Source organism: Leptodactylus fuscus, chromosome 11 (genome assembly GCF_031893055.1).
Source record: "Leptodactylus fuscus isolate aLepFus1 chromosome 11, aLepFus1.hap2, whole genome shotgun sequence".
Taxonomy (NCBI): domain Eukaryota; kingdom Metazoa; phylum Chordata; class Amphibia; order Anura; family Leptodactylidae; genus Leptodactylus; species Leptodactylus fuscus.
In genome coordinates this window covers 14,740,126-14,765,226 of record NC_134275.1, presented here as the reverse complement: position 1 = coordinate 14,765,226, position 25,101 = coordinate 14,740,126, and the positions used below count along the sequence as shown (strand labels likewise).

At 43.9% G+C, this 25,101-nt stretch overlaps 1 protein-coding gene across 1 annotated transcript in view; it reads left to right on the top strand.

The window, feature by feature from the left end:
- The window catches only part of NALF2 (NALCN channel auxiliary factor 2), a 114,452-nt gene extending 93,633 nt beyond the window's left edge, over positions 1 to 20,819 (top strand). Inside the window, exons 2-3 of the mRNA XM_075259849.1 lie at positions 15,172 to 15,343; positions 19,598 to 20,819. Coding sequence (XP_075115950.1) covers positions 15,172 to 15,343; positions 19,598 to 19,974 — 549 coding nt within the window. The 3' untranslated portion in view covers positions 19,975 to 20,819. The remainder of the gene's footprint in view (positions 1 to 15,171; positions 15,344 to 19,597) is intronic.
- Positions 20,820 to 25,101: the final 4,282 nt, after the last annotated feature.

The window sequence follows — 25,101 nt, the reverse complement described above, 5'->3', positions numbered from 1 at the left end:
GGAATAGTTTACATCTCCCTTAGTTAGAATATCTTGAAGTCAGGACGTTTTGGATGGTCAAAGGAGGCAAACCTGGTCCATACGATATGTTCCCATATCAAAAATTATTGCATAACAAATAACAAAACCGAAGGCAATAGTGTGAACGCTGTAGGCAGTGAAGAAAAGGAGACCAATATATATTTTGTTGAGTTTGCAGTCCCGCTACAAGGTAAAACCTTTCCCTGATTTGTGACATTTCATAGCATGCCATGTGCGGTGGCACCGAGTATAAATGCCACACCTGTCACCCACTAATTAGCTTTCCTTGACAGTAATATGACAGAGGTAATGATTCTGTTGTATTTAATGACATAAAAGTCATTAATGCTATATGCAACAAATCTTAATTAAAATAGGATCCAAATGACAAATATTTCTGTGATCAAGACGGGATCATGTTTGTATCTGACAGTGAAGGGTTAAGTACGGCCCTTCCAACAGAGATGCACCAGTAGTTATATTGTAGAACTCTATACTATATAAATGTATGTATACAAGTTTATTCAACCATTGAAGGCTGGGGACCCGGCTCTCCTGTCCCCGGTGCTTTGGTGTCCACCACAACTATCTGGCCATCTCTGTCCCTAGTGTGGATAAGGGATAACTTGTAGTAACTGGAAACCCCCTTTAGATAATTCCGGATTTTATGACACTATGGGTATGTGCACCAACATGGGTCTAAAGAACATTTAGGCTAAGGCCGCACGGAAAAAAGCACTGCGGGAAAAACCATGGCCCCAATGCATGGCGGTTCTTCCCACAGCGCTTTAAACAGAAAGTTCGTGGAGTTTGTTTCAATTATATCTATGGGGAAACCACTGGCGTTTCCATAGATATAATTAACATGATGCGATTTCCAAAAACGCGCTAGTTTTGGAAATCACAGCGTGTCCGCACAGCGGTTTTTACTGCAAAGTTGGCATGGGATTTGCAAGAATCTCATCCATTTTGCAGTTACTGTAAAACGCCATGATTATTCCCGTGGCGAAAAGTTTCCGCCCCGGCCTAAAAGTACAGTCCTATGAAAAAGTTTGGGCACCCCTATTAATCTTAATCATTTTTAGTTCTAAATATTTTGGTATTTGCAACAGCCATTTCAGTTTGATATATCTAATAACTGATGGACACAGTAATATTTCTGGATTGAAATGAGGTTTATTGTACTAACAGAAAATGTGCAATATGCATTAAACCAAAATTTGACCGGTGCAAAAGTATGGGCACCTCAACAGAAAAGTGACATTAATATTTAGTAGATCCTCCTTTTGCAAAGATAACAGCCTCTAGTCGCTTCCTGTAGCTTTTAATCAGTTCCTGGATCCTGGATGAAGGTATTTTGGACAAACAATTCAAGTTCAGTTAAGTTAGATGGTCGCCGAGCATGGACAGCCCGCTTCAAATCATCCCACAGATGTTCAATGATATTCAGGTCTGGGGACTGGGATGGCCATTCCAGAACATTGTAATTGTTCCTCTGCATGAATGCCTGAGGATTTGGAGCGGTGTTTTGGATCATTGTCTTGCTGAAATCTCCATCCCCGGCGTAACTTCAACTTCGTCACTGATTCTTGAACATTATTCTCAAGAATCTGCTGATACTGAGTGGAATCCATGCGACTCTCAACTTTAACAAGATTCCTGGTGCCGGCATTGGCCACACAGCCCCAAAGCATGATGGAACCTCCACCAAATTTTACAGTGGGTAGCATGTGTTTTTCTTGGAATGCTGTTTCTTTTTGGACGCCATGCATAACGCCTTTTTTTTATAACCAAACAACTCAATTTTTGTTTCCAAAATGAAGCTGCCTTGTCCAAATGTGCTTTTTCATACCTCAGGCAACTCTATTTGTGGCGTACGTGCAGAAACGGCTTCTTTCTCATCACTCTCCCATACAGCTTCTATTTGTGCAAAGTGCGCTGTATAGTTGACCGATGCACAGTGACACCATCTGCAGCAAGATGATGCTGCAGCTCTTTGGAGGTGGTCTGTGGATTGTCCTTGACTGTTCTCACCATTCTTCTTCTCTGCCTTTCTGATATTTTTCTTGGCCTGCCACTTCTGGGCTTAACAAGAACTGTCCCTGTGGTCTTCCATTTCCTTACTATGTTCCTCACAGTGGAAACTGACAGGTTAAATCTCTGAGACAACGTTTTGTATCCTTCCCCTGAACAACTATGTTGAACAATCTTTGTTTTCAGATCATTTGAGAGCGGGCTGTCCATGTTCGGCGACCATCAAACTTAACTGAACTTGAATTGTTTTGTAGAAAGAAATGGTCCAAAATACTTTCATCCAGGAACTGATTAAAAGCTACAGGAAGCGACTAGAGGCTGTTATCTGTGCAAAAGGAGGATGTACTAAATATTAATGTCACTTTTCTGTTGAGGTGCCCATATTTTTGCACCGGTCAAATTTTGGTTTAATGCATATTGCACATTTTCTGTTAGTACAATAAACCTCATTACAATCCTGAAATATTACTGTGTCCATCAGTTATTAGATATATCAAACTGAAATGGCTGTTGTAAACACCAAAATATTTAGAACTAAAAATGATTAAGATTAATAGGGGTGCCCAAACTTTTTCATAGGACTGTATGTCCATTGTTCCAATCCATTACAGCAGAACAGAATGGACGTTAAATTTTGCTAGGTAGACAGATAGAAATGGAAAACCACTTGTGGATTATAAGTGAGAACATATAAAGACAGATGGTGCTTCCTTTTTATTCAATTCTCTCCTTGTTCTGATATACAAAACCTGAAGACGTGTCCTTACCGTAATGCAGTGGTTCTAAACCTTGTTTGAGGTACCGAACCCACCAGTTTCACCTGTACATTCACCGAACCCGTCTTTAGTGATAAATCAAATAGGATTTTTTTCCAAATTCAAGACATAGGTATGTTTTTTTACTGGTACACAAAATGAACCGTGCATAGGGCCTAGGGTTCGATCGAACCCACCCTGGTTAAGAACCACTGCCCTAAAGGTGAGTTCACACAGGGTTTTTGAAGTGGATACGGCCTCAAAATCCTGACGAAAAAGACAGCTCCCTTTGAAATCAATAGGAGACGGCCAGTTTTTTTTTTCCGGGAGCCATTTGTTCCGGCTCCCGGATAAAAGAAGCGACATGCTCATTCTTTCAGGTGGATTTGCCTCACGACATCTGCCTGAAGACACTCCCTCCTCCTGACTAGGACCATTCATTTGGTCCTAATCCAGAGCGTAGTGTGCGACTGGATTCCAGTGCAATACCTGCATCCAGTCGCAACCACCCGTATTTTGGTCCGGAACCTGAAACGACCTCCGCCTCAGGTTCCGGACCAAAAAACCATGTGTGAACTTACCCTTAGGCCTCATGCACACAAGTGAGGTGTGCTGGCTGGGTTTTTCATGGCTAGCACACTGACAGACCCATTTATTTCTTTGGCCCCATACCGGGACTTTGCATTTTCACAGTCCTGTTTATGGGGTCGTGAGCGAAACTCAGGACATGTCCTTTTCCTGTCCGTTATGTGGCTCGTTCTCACTGAAGGACGAAACATGGAGATCATCCGTGAGCCGTCCTTGCTGTATAATAACATGTGTCATCTTAGTGTACCCCTCATTTGTGATGCATTTTTGGATAAGGCGTTGTGACTGTACATTCACTACATCTGCAGACTCCATATCTAATTGTCAGTTTTTCCTGAACTCCGCTCTGGAATATGTAAAGTCTATATGCTGGGTTCACACTAGTGCTGGCTCTCTGGAGAGCTGGACTGCTAACACAGAAGTTTCACCGAGCCCATTGAGTATAATGGCATCTTTTTGCATTGAAGTCTTCCGTGCAGGATTTTTTTCTCTGCTGATTTTCCGCGGACTCTGTGCTGGGGCCTTAGCGCCTATGATGTTTCTCCCTATCCTTGTTCATAGACTTCTATGGGCAGTATGTAAGCTGATCCCTCCGCGAGCTGATAATCCGTCCTGTCTCTCAAGTAGCAGTAAGTGATCAGGGCAGAAGGACGAGAAGACGGGGAATGAGACATTCTTATGTTTTATTGTACTTGTGAATTCCGTATAGTTTGTTATAGTGATAGAAACTGCTCCATGAATCTGTAACACCCATCACACTGGCAATTGTGAATCCGGGTGCAACTTGTCAATAACATTCTATGGTTTGGAAAAGAACATTTATAACATAATTTGTAGCGTTATTCCTGGTATTTTTTGTACTTTTTAGATTGTGTCCAGATATTCTATTCATATCTAGGAAGCTATTTTGATCTGTTTTTTGGGGTCTGTGGCAGGGCCTATGCAAACTTTTTGAAAGTTGGCCGCCCAAATCCCCCCATAACCTAATTTCCCCTGCCCCCCTCGACCACGTTCCCATAGACCTGCAGACTCCAATTGTATTGTCCATGGGTCGGCGCTCATTGCGCCTCCCTGCCAGAGACATCGTCAGCTGAAGGCTGAATAATGGAGCACAGAGCTAACCGCTCCACTATAGTATTCAACCTCTATGTCCTAAGGACACAGATAGAGGTGAAATCACTGCCTGACACCCAGAAGAGCGGGACATTACCCCAAATGTGGGACTGTCCCGCTCGACCTGGGGCGACTGACGGGGCCCCTCCAACCATAGGGCCCACTGTGGTTGCACCTATGTTTAAAGCAGCCCTGGTCAGTGGAATTCTCTAGAGAACCTTTTGTACACCACATATAACTGGTCACATGACTGAGCCATCCATGAATAGTCCTATTGTCTTGCTTGTCGTAGAAGGACGCGTGGTTCCTGCAAAATACTGGCTATTAGTTTTGCTGGCGGTCTGCAGTCCTGTCCGCATTCCAGTGTGGAGAAGAAAATTCTAAACTTGGCCCACGACCCCGCACGATCACGGCCCACGACCTCCAGAAAATGGTGGATTAGGCAAAGTTTACTCCCACAGTTCCTTGACAGTTTGGAGCTTTATTCTACCACTTGTTACCATCTCTAAAATACTAAATATTTGTTTTTACTGACTTTCGTGTAACAAAAAACATTGAATGGGAATGCGACACCAAAACATGACCTTTTTTATTTTCTTAATCAAGTTTTGTGTTACATATGGATGTTAAACAATATTTATGTAGGTTTTTAAAAATTTCCATGCTATTAGCAATATTTATTCAAAATTTCTAAAATTCCTGCTATTTTGACTCCTTGGTGACCAGGCAAAATCATATGCTGACACTTATTGTTTTCTACATGAGATTTCTTTGCAGCAGCCACTTCATTGATGATGACCGCTATCATCTATAGGTAGTGTGAGAAGGTGACAGGCAGGGTGCTGGAGTCTCGCTATATCTCCCCCTATATCTAGTGCGGGTCTTGAGTAGTCCTCAGCTCCAGGAGTCCTTGGCTCATTACTGGGCCACGTTCTGCACTCCAAGGCAGATCCATGGAGCGAAAGGAGATGTATGGGTCTGTCCTGTAACCCTGAGTCCGTTGAGACAAAGCTGTGCTTGTTTTGTTCATGTGTCTGGTAGTGAGCCACATGTATAGTTAGGTTAACATTACTGTTTAGTTAGTTGCTCAGACGAGCAGGATTTTATTTTATTTTTTTTGTTTGTTTTGCTCATTTTGTGTCTGAAGACAAGGCTTATTTATTTTCCTGGTTTTTTTTCTAAATAAACCGGTTTGCTGCACATTTTGTGTCCCTGTCCTGACTGTTTGGGTCCGCACCACCACTTCTACCGAGCTAACTTCCCCGCAGTAGATAAGACAGAGAATCCTCCAGTCACAATAGGTGAATTCACCGCTTTTTTACTAACCCCTCTGTGCAATCTCCTCTGCAGAAGTCACAGAGCATGCCCAGGAATCTCTCCCATAGTAGGCCTTGTTCTAGACCATTACGTCCATGGTCCATCTCCAAGAGACAAGAAGTCACAACTATTTTAGGCCTAGTGGCTTAGACTTGCGAATTGTATTGGTACAATGGGGATGTGAGTTCAGTTTAGAAGAACCAGGGGAGATGTAGGCGTTACTTCTGGAATAGAGATACAATACGTGTATCTGAATGAGGTCTGAGGATGTCTTCATAAGTTAACAACATTTGTATACCAAGGGCTGTTTTCCTATCTCCAAGTAACCTGATAAGACATCCTTACGAGACGGCTGTAAGAAAACTCCCTGTTATTCCTTTATCAATGAGAATACTGTCATTCGGTATAAATATTTAAGTCTGTTTCCCCTTAGAAAATCTTTCAGGATGACGAACGCACTTTCAATCTAAAATGAGTCACAAAGTCTGACAAAGAAGGAAAAAAAAAAAAATGTTATTACACATTGTAAGACACCCGTGATCGTGTGGCGCCCTTCCAGAGATAAACAATGCAGAATCTAGGATAGCGTTGCGATGATATCGCACAATCTGCATGAATCTCACACTTGTATTGTTATATTACAAATAAAACAGAATCTGCGGGAACAACTAGATCAGTATTGTCATCGCAGCGTAGATCCGCGACGCTCCCGGTCCTGTCCCTTCTACGTTTCCAAGCAGATCGGAGGCTTTTATTGTTTCTTTAAGGGTTGTGAGTTTCAGGGTTTGAGATTAACGTTACTGGTTCGTGTGCCAAAAAATGCCAATGTCTAAAACCAGACCCCAGTGAATTGGACGTAAATTATCCACTTGACTATGAAGCACATTACATAATAGAAATAATAGTACAGCATTACGCTCTACGGAGTCCGGCAGAAAATGTACCTTGTACAATTTGGCCATTATATTTTGTAGTCTTTTAAAGGGGACCTTTCACCAAATCCATCATTCCAATGTTTTGCATCCTTCCATAGCTCCATTAATTCTGGCAGTTGGACTTTTTCCTCCAGCCCCCGCCGTTCCTGAGCATCAGCACCATCTATTGTGCCCGGGACAACCCACCTGAGAGGCTTGGATTTCCTGGACCTTCTGTGTCAATTACTAAACACGCTAGCGATGAAGGACACATGGATATTTTACTCCAAACATAGAGTATACTGGGGTCTGTGTGTCTGGAGAGAAAAGTGCTGCTTGAAGTACTTTTCTGTCCACATAACTCGTGCAGAGCCCGCGCAGAAAACACATAGACCCGATTATAGTCTATGGGGTCCGTGTGTTTTCATTGCTCACCGTTTTCTAATGCGTTCGGTATTCCGTTTAGAGTGTCCCCAAGTGGACTCCCCAAACAGAATACTGAACTCTGCAGATGTGAACCAGGCCTAAGGTGCCTCAGTTTGGAGAACCAATTGGCATCTCCAGTTGTGAGGCTGCTCCACTACATCAACTATCCAACAAGCTTTCAAGCTTTGCCACATTTCGAGTTTTGCGCCTTGTTTGCAAGCAGTCCCACTCTCAGGTTATCCTCCAAGCTGACTCCTACAGATTGTGGGAAAGGACACTTAAATATAGAGCAATTCCTGCCCTGGAAAACCTGGCCAGCGTCATGGGAGAGCAAGAATCAGCTTCTCTCAGGGTATGGGGATAATGTCACTCCTTGTCAGGTGTGTGGAGTCTTACAAAGCCATTTTAGCTCCCCTATGGGGGGGTTATGGGAACTAGAAGTTTGTCACCTCTGCCAAGTCTGTTCTCCCTACGCTGTGCTGACGGGATCCAATCAGATCGAAACAGCGCTGTCCACAGCTGGGATACTGACTTGGCAAAATCCCACATCATTGCAGCAAAGGCTTGTGGGAAAGTCAGGCATGATTTTCAAGGGAGCTTGAAAATCTCCCAGGGTGCAACCTATAGGCTCTGTCTATAAGGAGTTGTGCGTGATGCAGTTTCTAGAAAGCACGAGAACACTCATGACCTGTACCATATCATAACACAACACATGATCCAATACCAATATTTATACACATACGTACACAATGTGTAATGTGACAATGAATCATCCTGCAACAACCTCCTTCACTGCAAGGGCAATCTAGACAGGAGTTACCCCTCTCCAGCAGGTAATGGGGCTTTTTGCTACCCCAGAGCTGCTCACGGTATCAAATATTCTATTAGAGTGCATGTAAGGCCCGGTTCACATCTGCGTTCGGTAGTCTGACCCCCCAAATGGAATACGGAACACATTAATAAGTGGTGAGCAATGGAAGCACACAGACTCCTTAGACTATAATGGGGTCCGTGTGTTTTACGTGCGGAGTCCGCACGAATCATGCGGAGGGAACAGTAGGGCTTGATGTAGTTTTCTCTCCGCATGATTCGTACAGACATCGCGTAGAAAACACACAACCCCATTATAGTCTATAGGATCCGTTTCATTGCTCAATGCTTTTTAATGCGTTCGATATTCCATTTGGGGGGTCCCCAATTGGACTTCCCAAACAGAATACCGGACACAGATGTGAACCAGGCCTTAGGAACTAAGCTAATGCTTTCTATATCTCATAATGACTGGTGGGGGAGTTGGAGAGATATACAGGGGTACCCTGTGACTGGAAAGCAAGGGATCTATATAATGTTCTTGCACGAGGTCGCTCTGCCTTCCAGGTCTGGGGGCCTTTGTTTGAATGTTACCAAAGCCAGTATCCATATAGACTTTGTATAGTGTACACCACAGAAATTTGGAATATGTTGGTGCCATACAAGCAGGGTGACATATTACGGTATATACTGGAGTATAAGCCGACCCGAGTATAAGCCGAGGCCCCTAATTTTACCGCAAAAAACTGGGAAAACTTATTGACTCGAGTATAAGCCGAGGGGGGGGGGAATGCAGCAGCTACTGGAAAATATATATTTATTTTTTTTGCTTGACTCGAGTATAAGCCGAGGGGGGCTTTTTCAGCACAAAAACTGTGCTGAAAAATTCGGCTTATACTCGAGTATATACGGTACACTCACTATATACTGACATCTTATACCCCATCCACACTGTTGTCCGAAGGATAGTGTCCGGCCATCCGTATACCCCTGACTTGTCAATATTAGGATTCAGGATATAGGTTTTCCGGATCAGCGCTTTAGATCTCAATGTATCGCTCATCCTTATTTCTAATACAATAGCTATAAAGTCTTATCTAAAACGTCTCCGAATTTCATTCTTACAGCCCCAAACTCAGTGCGGGATGAGCGGTCAATTATTACGGTATGCCCTCTAGTGGTGGAAAAGAAAACCTACGAGTTGCGATATCATAACAGAATAATAGGACATCATATGTAAAAAAAAAATGTCTGCTCTTTAATTTGACTCGGAGGTGAATGAACAAAATGTAGGAAACAACTTTATCAGGCGCCTTATGTTTTGCAATAATTTAGAGCCACGTGGCGTGTTCCTGTGTCTGTAGGAGAACACGTGAATATTAAGGCTTGTCATATACGTGAATCGATGTCCGTCACTGGAGCGCACGGCTACTCCGTCAGTGATGTCTATGCTGCTGTCAGGTGACCTTTACGTCCTCGTGTAATGAAGTGTCGGGGGGTTCGTTAGAGTCCGGTTATTTCATTAAGGGGTCCTGACAATATTTTTTAATAAATAAAGTGTAGGATCCCCCCAGGGCCTTTCTGGTGTGCTATATTGGTGATAAATGATTGTCAGACATCTTTGTGTAGATAATGCTCCCGCGGCATGCTGGGAAATATCTAGTGCTCCGTCTTATACAGCCCTGGATGGGTTTCTAGGTCTTACAAAGGTTCCTTATAGAATAATCTAGGTAGTTTATATGTAATATGGCATCAGTTATTGAAGTCGTATGCAGAATTATCAGATACTACTTATTTTTTCACGTCAGTCAATGAATTATGGAATATGACTTGTAGCCTGGTAGCGAATATTCCTGTTATGTGGATAAGATATCAGTGGTGGGGGTCTGGCTGCTGGGAACCCCTCTGGCTTTGTACATGTTTTGGGTTTTGACCCTGACCACACTTAGGCCTGGTTCGCATCTGCGTTCGGTGTTCCGTTTGGAGAGGCCGCATGGGAATGGAATACCGAATGCATTGACAAGCGGTGAGCTTATGAAAGCACACGGACCCCTTAGACTATAATGGGGTCCGTGTGTTTTCCGCGCGGTGTCCACATGGAACATGCGGAGAGGAATGTATTTTATGAACTACTTTCCTCTCTGCAGGACTCATGCCTACTCATGTGACTATCTGCCATCTGCCTCTGTTCTCAGTGGGGTCGGGGGTCTTTTCGGTCTTCTTCAGAACTTTCCCCCCGATTTTCCTGTCCTGCTGTATCCCTGCTGTGCTCCATTGTGACGTGTAACTGTATTGTGTTTGTACGCAGATATCCCTAAACAATACTGCAATCTTTCTGCTTTTCCGGCCCCACGCTCTTCTAATGCGTTTTTTTGGCTGCCTCTCTGGTTTGTAAGATTCATTCTAGATTGTGTATGACTCAGGGCCTCTCTGTCACAGATCATATCCAAATTCTCCCCCCATACACCCACTTTGTTCTGTACAGTATCTCTGCCTTTCCTCCCCCTCAACGCCCTTCACTCTCTTGTTCCTCCGGTAGTCGCCTCTATTCTCTGCAGATACATTAACTTGTAATGGGGCAAATGCGCCTTCTTCCGCTATTATTGTAATCCTTGCTCATTACATATATGAAGGGTCCCCGCACAGTTTGGAGCTGTTTGCTGCACTTCTGCTTTCCAACCCGACGCCAAATTGGAGTTTCCCCTGCTGTTTTTTAATGGAAGTCTAAAAGGACATTAAAATGAAAATACTGTCTGACCAAAGTTGCTGAACCGTCCTGCAACTTTCACAAATAGATATGCAAAAGTTACGAGAAATTATCAGATAAAATTGGATCCCATAGACTATAATGGGGTTCATGTGCTTGCCGCGTGCTTCCCGCTCGAATCATGCAGACAGGAAAGTAGATTGTGAGCTACTTTCCTGCCCACATGATCCCTGCAGAGATCTGGCGGCAAGCACACGGACCCCATTATAGTCTATGGAGTCCATGTGCTTTCACTTGCACACCGCCCAGGCTCATAGCCCATCCTATCTGTACATTTTAGTAGCATTTACATTTCCCTTCTGAAACTGGGTCTAGACAAGCACATGGTCATTCCAATCCAGTCAGTGCCCCCCCTCCATAAAGTAATATCACAGCCTTTCCCACAAAATACCTTCTTGACTAGATTCTATACATCAAATGATACACATAAAAGATAAATGTCCCCTTTCTGACAGTGGAAGGCTGTGTACCATAAATCTTTTTCATGTGACTCACTCCAGGGCACCAGAGAGCAGGGTCAATAGGTTTACACAGTCCAAGCTGCCAACCATTATATGGACTTAGAAAGGAGATCAAAGATGTTTAGTCAGCCATAGTATGGTGAAGATGACCTGTGGGTCCTTTGGCTTCTGCAGCTGAGACTACTACAACCACTATAGTTACCCTTGGTTAACATGTGCATTTGGCAATCCGTTCGGGGAGTCCGCATGGGGACCCCCAAATGCATTTGCAAGCGGTGTGCAGATAAAGCACACGGACCCCATAGACTATAATGGGGTCCGTGTGCTTGCCACAAGATCTCCACACGAGTCATGTGGACAGGAAAGTAGATTGTGAAGTACGTTCCTGTCTGCATGTTCACTGCGGACATCTCGCAGCAAGCACATGGACCCCATTATAGTCTATAGGGTCCTTGTGCTTTCACTGCACACCGCTTGCAAATACATTTGGTAGTCCGTTCAGGGGGGTCCCCATGCGGACTCCCCTAAACGGATTACCGACACAGAGGCCTTAGGGTTCAACCAGTTCAGAAGAGGATGGAGCTTCCCACTTGCAGATACGACATTATGATGTAGATTATATAACAGATGCATGGAATACACGTACTCTATTAAGGTCCATCGGGAACTACTGGTCTTCTGCAAGTGACATATACAGTATGTATGCTTGGATCCGTTCAAGTAATAGTGAGATTGATCTCTCACTATTCTGGCCGGGGCCTCTGCCCTTATCTGTAACCATGATTAATGGATGTCATTTGTCATTGTGAGGTTCTGTGCTATGAACATCATTAGTATTAGGCTCTGTTCATATTAGCACCATGGCTCCTGGTATTACTGGTGTCATGACAGAGATGACAGATCCATTGAAGAACGGATCCTAAGAGGAGGGAATAGCACAGTACAATCGGATTTTCTGGCCTTAGAAAGCAACAGAAACCTGGACTGGAGTGGTAGGGAGAGCAGAGAACACAAAATCCAAAGAAATATCCCTAAATAAAAAGATAACCAGGGATGTTATGTCGGCCCCAACCTCTTGTACTGTAAGTTTGCTGCTGCAGAACTTCTTTGTTTTCTTCTTCTTATAGTATAACAGATTGGTTAGCATGCCATGTGCACAAATCCAGTAGGATGGGGCACGGAGTCCCCACAGTTGGGGGGGAAGAGATTATGGACAGATAAAGTTCAGGTTTTGGCTTCCAACATTTTTGCGCTGAAAATTGTGCTGTTTCTGCAACGTGAGGCCTCAGCCTTAAGGTATGTTCACACGGCGGAATTTGCCTACTGCATGTGAACATTACGCGTGGCTAGCCGCAACGGGATGCCGGCCTAATCGGGAGGGATCCTCGCGCTGCGGACGCTGCAGCTTATTCATTAGCTAGCGGAAAAAAGAAGCGAGCGTCTCCCAATTAAAGTCAATGGAAGCCAGTTTTGGCAGCGGATTTTGAGGCGGATTCCGCGTCAAAATCCGCTGCCAAAAAAACCCATGTGAACTTACCCTTAAGTGGTTCCCAGGAATAGAAAGACTTGGCTGTTTCCTTCCTCACCTGTCTACGGATTGCATGTAGTTTACTGCTCAGCTACATTGATACCACAAACCTTCTGTATACAGATCGTCTGCTGTTTTAGGAAGAAATTATAGTCATGTTTTTGGCATAAAAAATGACAGTCTTAGGGAGCCTTCACACGGAGTAAACACGCATGTATTTTAGCAAAATACACGTGTAAAAATAAGACTCCCATTGACTTCAATGACATTTTACAGGCGTATTTTTACATTTGTACAAAATATCAATGACGTCAATGGGACTCTTATTTTTACGCGTGTATTCCATGTGAAGGCTCCCTTAAAAATCACCCCTAATGCCGTGCTGTTGTCTGATGCCTTCATATGGGAAGCAATGGAGGAAAGAACATCTAAAGAAACATACCAAAGGGAAAAAGCTCTTTATGCCTTCATATACAATTACTTTTAGAGCAGAAGGCCACAGAAATAGAACATAGATTATTATATTGTCTCACCATCTGACCTTTCAGAAATATTCGGGGTAGGCCGCTCTGTTTGGTTGCGTATTGACCTTTTAAATTTGCACACAGGTTCCAAGCCCAGGGTCAGGGCCTTGTTGGCAGTGACTGCGGTGCACACGTAAGGGCCTGACACTGGAGCATGTGGAGCTCAACGCAATAGCATAGGATCGGTCATCAATATCAGATCATTAGGGGTCCAACATCCGGTCATAGGTCATGGCAGTGCCCGAAGAGAAACGCCAAACAAACATATGGTCAGAAATGCTTGGAACATAGTGCCACTCCGGTGATTCTAATAGCTTTAGATTTATTAAACCCATAACCAAAGTATGAAATACAGTATGACCGTCACATCACCGCCATAAACTGGGCGGAGTATAGTTACCCACCCATTAATGGTAATCGTATAAACCATACAAATCAACCCCTTTATAAAGTGCGTACTAAAACACCCCAGCCTATCCCACCATGGGGATAGGCACCACCCCAAATCTACCCAGGCGCAAGAACCCCACCTTGGGCAGGCCTTAACAATTTGAGAGAACGTAAGCCTGAGACCCCATAGGAACCCGAGCCTAACTAGGAGACACCCCAGGCTTCAACCTTCCCCACTAGGAACCCCCGTACCACAGATGAGGTCCTACAAACAGCCTGCTAGGCCTCTAACACCCCAACCCCCTCCAGGCAAACAGGAACAGAACAAAACCCGTATTAAGGGCGGGAGGGCGGCCCACTTCACACACTGCCCAATGACGCTCTGACCCCAGCTAGCCACACCCCCACCTTAAATTACTTCCGACTCCACCCCCAACTTTCCCGCTCCTGACCGTTAGCATTAACCCCTTCGTTCACTGTCATGCCGTCCCTAGTCCCCAGGGCCTCTTCTGTACCGTGTGGAACTTCACCACTATATTTTGTGCAGCCATATGCACTACTATACGATAATCATTTTTCATACACTCATGAACTTGAGACCAAGTAAGATCCTGATACTGATACAGATTCATTTTTAGGAAAGTAAAGAAGCACACTAGTGTTTGGTGAGTCTATACTGATATGTTAAAGCATTGCATACACAGCAAAACACAAAATATGTTATTAAAACCTGCATGTCTATCTGTATGTGTGCGACGCTCTGTTGTGCTTTATGTAGCACCATTGCTGGAAATAAAATATACTGCTTTTTTGCCACAATATCCTCTCTCTCTCGGTGATGTGCTTTGCATCTGTTTGTACAGTTACCTTCATTACCACTAGGTGGCATTTCTTGCCTTTATTGTTAAGACACTAGAATAAGGAGCTGCGTTCTCAGACGTCTGTAATTCTTACTAGATAGTATATATAATATACGGCTTCCAGCTAAACACTGCTAAATGCATTCATAGCAACATGCAAAATATCTCTCCTCAAGAAGGTGGAAAACTTGTAGTGAAGAAATTCATGCCCGGGCTTCGTATTTACATGCAAGCTTGGACTGACAAGGGGCAAGTTGTTCGATTATTTAGGGACAGAAGTCGTTACACTGAGCAAAATCTAATCTATTACTAACCAAAGCATAAGGGTTCATACTTTGCTTTTTGTAAATGGTGCCCTGTTCACATCTGCTTTTGTGTTCCGTCCGGGGAGAGTCCGCATAGTTTCAAATTTTGCAGAATCTCAGACCAAATTTGATTTGTGTCACATCAATTCATTCATCTCTCTTCAGAACCTTGGTAAAAATTTTAGAAGTTTTTATGGGTGTAGGAATTCAACAAGAGCGTTATTGATATGTATAGTTTATAGCGATTGTCTGTTACCTTGTATAATCTATGAAATCGATCTATAAATTATAGTGGTTATTGATTAGATTTAGGATTTTTTTTTACATTTTCTCTATTCTTTTTCTGTTTCCTCCATAGGCCGTCTACAAAGCCTGGCTATGCTCAGAGTATTTTAATGTGACCCAGCGACAGTGTCGCAATGGTATTCCCTGCAAGCAGTACTGCCTGGAGGTGCAGACCCGCTGTCCCTTCATACTACCTGACAACGACGACGTCATTTATGGAGGGTTGCCTGGCTTCATCTGCACAGGTAAGGTAGAATCACCTTGTTTTTTCACAGCAAACCACGTGCATTGAATATACAAGATATTGTCGTGTTATTATAGGCCATTTCAGGGACATTAGGGCTACATTCACACGACCAAGTTTCACCTGCTTGCAGGACTTTTCTTTCCATATTGGGGGGTCGGATTCCCCGAACAGAGACCGATCGGTAGTGTGACACTAGACTTACCTGACACTCATTCACAAATTCCTAAACTAAACTTGTTCACTGGTATCTTACTGCCTAACCCTTGCCTGGTTGTTTTTGTCCCGGGGTCCTGTCTGTAGTCTGCTGACTGGCTCTTGCCTTGAACAAGGATCCTCTTTACTCTGTGGGCCAGGAATCTGTGTCTCAGGCAGCGGAAAGACCCGTCAAGATGACCGGAGATTGGGGTCCCTGCAGGGTGAATGAGAGGACCCCTAGATGTCATATAAGCTACCCATTGGGTCTACGGTAAAAATAAACCGGATGGTTTCTTAAATAATCTAGCTGGTCTATTATACTGATGCGTAACCTGGTTGAGATGTTGTACAATGAGTATATATATATTCACGGAAACAGTGACTGTCCATTTTCCATGCAATGGTGAGCTGGGTCAACAGGGGATTCACCGGTGGTCAAGTCCAAGGCTGGAAATGTACTTAGTTTTGCACACATGGCTTCAAAAGCAGTTACCTGTGGAGACATGTGGACCCCATATATACTATAATGAGGTCTGCCAGGTTTCCATCCGAAAAGTCCCACTTGCAAAACTTTCCTCTCTGCATTTTTTATGCAGATTCGGGACTGGAAATCCCGAACGGAATCCAGGCGCAGGGGTGAACCTAGCCTTAGGCTCATATAGACTTTGGTGTTCATTACACTTAGGGTATGTTCACATGGAGTTTTTTGCAGGCGGATTTTGACGTGGAATCCGCCTCAAAATCTGCCTGCAAAAGTGGCTCCCATTAACTCCTATGGGAACTGCTCGCTTTTTTTTTCCAGCTATTGCGTCCGTGGCTCGGACATGCTCCTGTTTAGGCCCATTCATTTGGGGGATGCCGCGATGGAAAGCCAATGCTGCATCGGCATCCCGTCGTGGCTAGCCACGTGTAAAGTTCACACGGCGGAGGTTTTCACCACCTTTTCCATACCTTTAGGCTGAGTTCAGATGGGGTTTTTTGGTCGGGATTTTGACTTAGAATCTGCATCAAAAATCCTGCTGAAAAAAACGCCTCCCATTGGGATCTATGGGAGACGGTCATTTCCACGCCATAATCTGCCCCCTCACAATAGCGGTCTATGTAGACCACTAGCTTACTAGCTTTCTTCAGGCAGATTCCAAGGCTCATTCAGCTGCGGACATCTGCCTCGTGACACCTCCCGAGGCCCATTCATCAAAGCGGAATGCCACGACTGGATTGCGGTGCACTGTATACACTACACCGGCTTCCAGGTGCGGCTAGCCGTTTTTTCGGTCCGGAATCTAAAGCGGCCTCCGCGTCATATTCCATACCAAAAACCCCATCTGAACTCAGCCTTAGACTGTGCTGCATTTTATAGTCCATATTTTGACGTCACTCTAGAATCTTAGTTCTCCTGACCTTACACGTAATAATGACCCAGTTCTGCCCAGAAGAACCGCACGATGGTTAAGATATTCATCAGTCATACGGACCCTAAATTGCAGTCATTTTATGGTGGTCTGAAACGAGCCTGAAGCCGAGAAGATTTCTGAGAAACATCAGCACTAAACTGATGTCATCTGATGTCTACCAGATGTAACCGTATACAATGGGACTTACTAGGATCAGGAGGCCGAAGCGGAATCAAAAACAATCACAGAATATTTATCGCTTTATTTGTTTAGCTTTAGAAGTCATTTTGCACTGAAACAAAAACCTTTCCATTTGATATGTCATAGAGTAGATGGCCTTGTGGCTCGTACCTCACTGTTATACTGTTTAGGTCTATGGGGACTTGTAGATTTGGTGTCACTTTCCGTGCACTATCCATATCCTCCCGTCGCACTCATATCTGTTCTGTACATCTACAAACACTCCCTGGAGTTAACCCAGGTATTTCTTCTGACTTTTAAAGGAACACTGTCGTCCTCAGCTCATCATTTACATCCAGTCCTCAAATTTCCAAAGGTCAAACATCTGTTTGACCCTTTCAGTGCTGGGGCCTGCATAGAATAACTGTTACAGCTCCGTAGACTGGGCCTCATCTCCTCTGCTGGGGATTTTGCTATTTCTTTCCCTTCGCTCCACAAGAAGACAATTACTACCAGTCCTCTCATGAATTTTATCCCCATCCATGTGAATATTTACATAAACCCATTCTTGATTAGTTGTGTACATAGAAAATGTTTAAATTGTCCAGTCGCAGCCTTGAGATAAACATATAGATCACTGCTCTGTATTATCTACGGTAGATGTTATCTGGTGCTAGTTTGGGGCAAACCCTTGCAAAACTCATATCTCAAATATTTGCAAGGTTTGCCCTGCCGTTTCGTTTGGTGTTCTGCTGTGGGATCTCTTAAAGCAGAGGCCAGGAGAGGTGAGTATCACGTTTTGGTAAACCTCCCAAATTTTGGATTTGGCTGACTTTTTGAAAAATTGGCAACAAACTCGGCTTATTTGGTGCATTAACGGGACTACTCGCCACCTACAGCAGCTCCAAATCTTTGCATCCTTCTATACACTCTCCCTGATGTGTACGATTATCCCCTGACCCTGGTCTATAGTCTCTTACTCTGCCAAATCAGTATCCCTGCCCTATGCTGAGGAGGTCCAAAAGACCGAAACAGCGCTGTCCATAGCTGGGAATCTGTTCCTTTTGGAATAGAAATACTAATTTGGCAATTAAATCCGCGTCATGACAGTAGGCTTATTAACTGAGTCATGCATGATGTTAAGGAGGCTGCCCTCTAGAGGGCGGCATACAGAGGCACTGTTTTCCTAATTACATCCTGGAGAATAGATTTGCATATTTTTTTACCCAGAATCCCTAGCGGAGCAGGAATGACTTGTAAGTCTCCGTACTGCCTATGTAGGCACACACTCTCCCTAATGTGTATGATTATCCCCTGACCCCATACTTCTATAGGCACCGCTACACTGATTCCGTTGTTGTTGAATTTTTTTGTCTAGCTCCTGTTTGTCCTGAGTAATTGGTGCTCTTATTTTCAGAACCCAATATGTCAATCAGGCTCTGTACTGTCATGTGGGCAGTCCTAGATTGTCTTCTGAAGCCCTGGACTGCCCACCTGACAGTAAAGAGTCTAGCATATCTGGTGATAAAACTAACTGCACTCAGGAAAGGTGGGAGCTAGAGCATTAATTCTACTCCAGCAGAATCAGTGGGTATCAAATATTGACGGATGCAAAAAGTTAGTGGAAGGGATTGAAGGTCCTCATTACATCTGAGGCCCCACACAGAATTTTTTTGTTGCAGATTTTGCTGTGTTTTGAAGCAGATATAATTGATATGTTGAGATTTTTTAAAAAGACACTTTTTTTTCCGCAATGTCTGGATGGAAATTTGCCCAAATCACTTTGCAGGTACTGTAAAACACAGCATTTTTTTTTCCATAGCGGCAAAAACGCTACATTTTTGCAACGGAGGGCTTTAGCCTTAAACCGATATGTCTAAAAAAATTTGATAAAATTGGGTTAGATGTGCATATTATTAAATACTACTTACAATTTATGGCATGGTAGGGTAGCTTTACATAATGCTTGGCTTCTACATTTATTGCATATGCCTGCATGTGTCCTTAAGGGGGCATTCACACGATTCTTGCACGATAACTCACGTAAGAATCAGCGCTGCAAAACAAAATCCCATAGACGTCAATGGGTTCCGTTTAACGCACGTAACACATTGAAATGAATGGGTTAAAAAGCCTCCCGTTGATTGCAATGTGTTACGCACGTTAAACGGAACCCATTGAAGTCAGTGGGTTTCTGTTTTGCAGCGCTGATTCTTATGCGAGTTATTGTGCAAGAATCAGCGCCGTGTTACTCCGTGGGAATGCCCCTGAACTGGACAGTCTTTGACACCTATGAATGAATGGCAGATGTAGACAACTACAAGATGTATAGCAGGAGTTTAGGCGTTTCACACAGTCTTGCTAAATTTAATGGCCAATTTATGTAAAACCCCGGCCTAACCCTGTTGGCCACTATTAATACACATAGTCAGAGCTAACTGTTCTCTGTAGTTAATGTGTTTTAATATGTTTTGTTTTCACAGATTTGCTAGAAAACCATATGTCTAACACAGATGCGGTTTGTTGTGATGTCCGATGGCATTCCTGCAACACCCCGGGGAGCAGCACCCACAACACATCTACCAAATCTTTGAACTCCCAATCTATGTATTACCAACACCGCAGTCGCCACCACCAGCACCCTCACCATCGGCACCATCACTTGCATCCTTACCATCATCATCACAAACCATCTCTGCTGCCGGTCTCAGCGGGATCCCGCCTCGGAAACACGAGACTAAAGCTGTGCGTGCTGGTGCTTATGTTGCTCCACACCATGGCCTCCTTTTCGGCTGTGCAAAATGGGGTGAGCTTGGAAGCCATGCCTGGCATGGATGAGACATCGGCACGTGAAGAGTGAACACGTGGAAGTGCTTTCTGAAAACTCAGAAGATTGGAATAAGTTCTTCTAAAGGGTGTGCCCTTTTCTATGACCCAGAGGCACTGGGAGATCGCCCTCAGCAGCAGTTAAACCATGACACAGCATGGTGAAAACAAAATGAGTCCTTTGGGTTAGAGGGCCGTGAGACACAACTTTGAGAAGGGTTCTGTGTCAGTGGCCTTGAAATGATGCTTGTGTTATGCAGAGGCAACGTTAGGCAGAGTCAGATTGGGGTGGTCCAGTATCATTATGAAGAGTGCAAAAGTGGAACGAATGCCTGGCCAAGTAAAACATGGCACTCCATGGGTAGAGTGGGTTGTGCCCGCTGGTAACTACCAGTGAGCCTTACTTGTGGTTGATGCTAAGTGCTTTAGTGCTGCCCTGAATGTATTCTTGGTCATGCTGATTGAGAGCTGGCCCAAATATCCAACAGCTTATGGCCAAATGGCAGCCGTATTTCTAAGGTGAACAAAAAAAAAACAAAAAAAACTAACTATATTTTAATGTCATCAAGCCAGGGTTACATTTAGAAAGGCGATTCAATGAGTAGTCATAGCCTGTGTAGATGTCATAATGATGTTTCTATTTTCAGGAGAAATCCCGTAATCACTGGTTAAAGCAAAAGGCATCATAAGCCACAAATATTAACAGAATGTGCAAAAAAAACATAGAACTAAACCTTTTAAGTTGTCACATGTACAGAAATAAATATGTATTAGAGAATGGGAGATCTAATGGAAGATGACTTAAATAATATATGGTATTTATGGAGGGGCGTATAGCATCATGTCCTTGGCGCCAAGTGAGACTTAGATGTCAGAGGTTACAATGTGATTATCATGGCTCTAATGCACTTACCTACGCAACCTGGGACCATCATTGAGTAAGAGGGAATTCACATGGAGGAAGTAGGTGCTGATTCTGGGGCGATAACTTGCTCAGAATCCCATGAAATCAATGGGAGGCTTTTTTTTCCCATTGAGTTCAATGGGTTCCTTGTGCAAAATGGAACCCACTGAAGTCAATGGGAGACTTTATTTCCGAGTTATCATGCCAGAATCAGCACCAACTTCCTCCATGTGAATGCCCCCTAAGTGAGTCACGTCTTCATATCACACGTCTAGTTCAGCGTGTTGCCTATCCCGACATGTAAACCTCATTCTATATATTCATTCACCATGAATTACTTTTTCCGTTCACCAAATGGAAGACCAGCTCAAGCTTTGTGTATGAATGGCGATGGCTGACAATCCTTTGAGAGGTGATAGACGTCCCCTAAGTTACCTTTAAGTTATTTTTTACTTTAGGGAAAGTGAAAGGTAACAATGGAAGTTCATGGCAAAATACAAGGGCAATATTCAATAACAAATTGGTGGGAAAAAACCTGTACCCCATAAGGGGAGTAGAATTCCGAGGGCTGGAGTATTAGGCTGAGTTCACATGGGATATTTTGGCCGTGGCCGCCTCAAAATCCCGTCCAAAAAGATGGCTTCCGTTGAAATCAATGGGAGCCGTTTGTTTCCGGCTCCCGGAAAAAAGAACGGACATGCTCAGTCTTCAGGCCAATTTGTCTCGCGAATCTGCCTGAAGACACTCCCAACTAGGCCCGTTCATTTGGGCCTAATCCGGAGTGGAGTGCACGACTGGATACCGGTGCACTGCACCGACATCCAGTCACACCTACCCGTATTTTGGATCGGAACGGTTCTGGACCAAAAAACCCTGTGTGATCCCGGCCTTAGTGGAGTAAGGTCAGGTTATTGTAAAGTATTCCGGATGTTTTACATCTCTTTTCTAGATATGTTGCCCCGTATGTGTGAGAGTTAACAGTATTTCTTTCTGTTAAATGACTCATGTATTTTTAGTCGTTTTCTTCTCCGTTTCACCCGAGCTAGCGGTAGAATGGAGGACATTATGAAGCAGGTCTGAGCAATTTAGCAATTTAGCTCAAGTAAGTATGAGACAATAAAACACTTACTATTGCAGCAGCAGGTCTAATTGTTTCTTGCAGCTTCTCCCTCCTTCAGCTTCTTCTCCTCCGCCCTTCTCTCTCCTTGCACTTTTGTATGCATGCAGTCCGATCCCTCTGTGAGCTGACAGTCCATCTCGCCTACCAAGACAGATCTAGCAGAGAATTTAGAACGGGAGGGAGGGAGGGGGCTGGAGAAAGTAGCCATATATGTGGATAAGTAAGAGATTGTTCACATATTAAGGACATCATAACATTACGTTAGAGTAGTAATTCGGAATCGGAACGATTCATAGAGCGGTAGAGGAGAAATGAGTACAACCCATTGACACAATTTGTCACACAATTTTCCGAGTGATACACATACACTAGTTCTAGCCACGATTTTGGTTCCTAGTCCAGTCGTGCCAGAAGTAACAGGATTAGGTCTGTGTTCCATTCTTGTATGTTGCACATGTAACACAATACAGAATCTTTTAATGCATCCTCTGTTACCACATAGGAATGTGGCTGTTCTGTTTTGGCAGCTTAAACATGTTCGACAATTACACATCTGCGATAATTTCTAGGGGAATTCTACACAAGTGAAAATGAACATAATTTCCTAGAGGAATTTTATGTAACTATTTAAAGGCCCCACTAGATGGAAGAAAGAGGAAGGTCGATCGTTTTCCTCGTTTTTTTTCTGAAAATGTTGGTGGAAATGATATATTCCCCAAATCCCCGTCCGCCTCTGGCTTGTCCGCGGTCCGTAAGCATTTCTTGCCTATTAAGCAGTTTTCCATGCTCTTTCATTTTACATCCCCGTTTCCTTCTGTGGTATAATTGCCAATAAACCGTGACGTGACCAATCTATGGATTTACATGGTCATGTCATATAGGTGGCCCATGGGTTCTCTTATTAATTCCATGTGATTTTGAGGAGTGAAGTGTAACCCAGTGTCCTTGTGAATCACTCACATCTGATTTGCAGAACACAATACTGTAGGTGGAGAGTATAGATCTCAGTATTGGCATATCTGTGGGTGTCACAGGACTCATTTACAGAGAATGGACAACAATGTAAAAAAAAAAGTATTTAAGATAACCAAAACTTACAATTTGCAATGAAGTGTACCAATATCCCATAAATAGCGTCAGCCCTGTCCTGAATAGGGAGAGGGTAGTAAGGCAGCACCAAACACCTCCAATGGTGGATGACCCTTCATCTGCGTTGGTAGTCCGTCCGGGGGAGTCCACTTGAGGCCCCCCCAAATGGAATACCGAACGCAACTGCAAGCGCTGTGCAGTGAAAGCACACGGACCCCATAGACTATAATGGGGTCCGTGTGCTTGCCACCAGATCGCCGCAGGGATCATGCGGACAGGAAAGTAGTTCACAATCTACTTTTCTGCCTGCATGATTTGTGCGGACAGCTCACGGCAAGCACACAGACCTCATTATAGTCTATGGGTCCATGTGCTTTCACTGGCACACCACTTACAGTTGCGTTCGGTATTCCGTTTGGGGGTCCTCATGTGGACTCCACCGGACGGACTACCAACGCAGATGTGAACGAGGCCTTATTTCCTAAGAGAACAAAAGGATCAGACATTGAAATTCAACATGCCCGACCCTCCTTTCCTTCAGGAAAGCTGAGCAGCCCCATACACATACCACATACAAGTCTGGTCTTGCTAAATTGGTAGGATTGGACGACTTTCTTGTAATGTGCATGGGGGCCTGAAGTCTGTAATTAAATGAAACACCATCTTAGGCGTGGTTCACATCTGCGTTCATTATTAAGTTCGGGAAGTCCCCTTGGAATACCGAACGCCTCAAAAAGCGGTGAACGATGAAAGAGCAAGGACCCCATAGACTATAATGGGGTCGGTGTGTTTTCCACGCGGTGTCCGCACAAATCATGCGAAGAGAAAAGTACTGACATGACTAGTGCGGACACCTCGCGGAAAACACACGGACCCCATTATAGTCTAAGGGGTCCATGTGCTTTCATTCCTCACCACTTTTTAATGCATTTGGTATTCGGTTTGGGGGGATCTGAACAGAATACCGAACGCAGATGTGAACCAGGCCTCAGTCAAAATTTTAACATACCTTATCTATCTTTTGTAGTCGACAATCACAGAAGACATTATTAAGCAATCTACATGTATGTCTAGTTAGGTGATGAGGACACGGGGTGAATTGGGCCCTGGGACTGCTGAACCCATTGGATCATATTCAGTATGAAAAAAATATAAATATTATTCTCCATCGATCAAACTAAATCTTTGATGAAGTAGCCAAAGGTTATGGGGTAATGGACATTAGAGCTGCAGTTTGGGGGGTGCAATGGTAGCAATTGCTACAAGGCCCTGGAGCTTGGAGGGGCCCAAACCAAACACCAGTATTATAGATAGCACATGGTAAGTGACGGCCCCATTATAGTCTTGGACCATAACCTACCAAACATTGATAGCGTAACCTAGAGACAGGCCATAAATGTCATAGTCCTGGACAATCCCTTTAACTTGGGTGCAGTTAATGACGGAACTAAACGTACAATTTCTATGACTATTATTCATGCGCTGTTACCGTAGATCAGCCAAGCATCTTAGATCATATGTCTCTCATTATCCCTCACATATAACACCATTCTGCACACTTGATATCTTTGCCAGGGAGTATTTGTCACTTGTAATTGCTGGCGTCTTGGCAGGGATGTGCAGAACATATATAAGATTTGCGTTTGTTGATCTTACATTATGACAGCGAGCGTTTCACAAATTGTGAGCCATACATCATCTGTTGTGGAGAAAACGACTTCCTAAAAACATTACAGATCTGGGCTATCGGGTCCTTTCCATCTGCTCATTATTAGCTGGCTCGGGTTGTAAAATTAATTTAGTGGACGGCGAGAAAAAAATAGGCTAGAAAGTGTATTAGTAAGGGGGGGGGATGGTCCGCTGACGTCAGCTCGTGGTGGCGGACACATGTAATAATGTATGTAATGCTGTAAGTTAAACATTACTTTACACCTGATTTTATTGGCAGCGAGTGCGTGCCCCAGAGAGTAGCACGTCAAATAGTCAAGGAAAATGTAAGAAACCATATCGAATTCCTCCAGGCTCAGTCATTTAAACAACGGAGCATC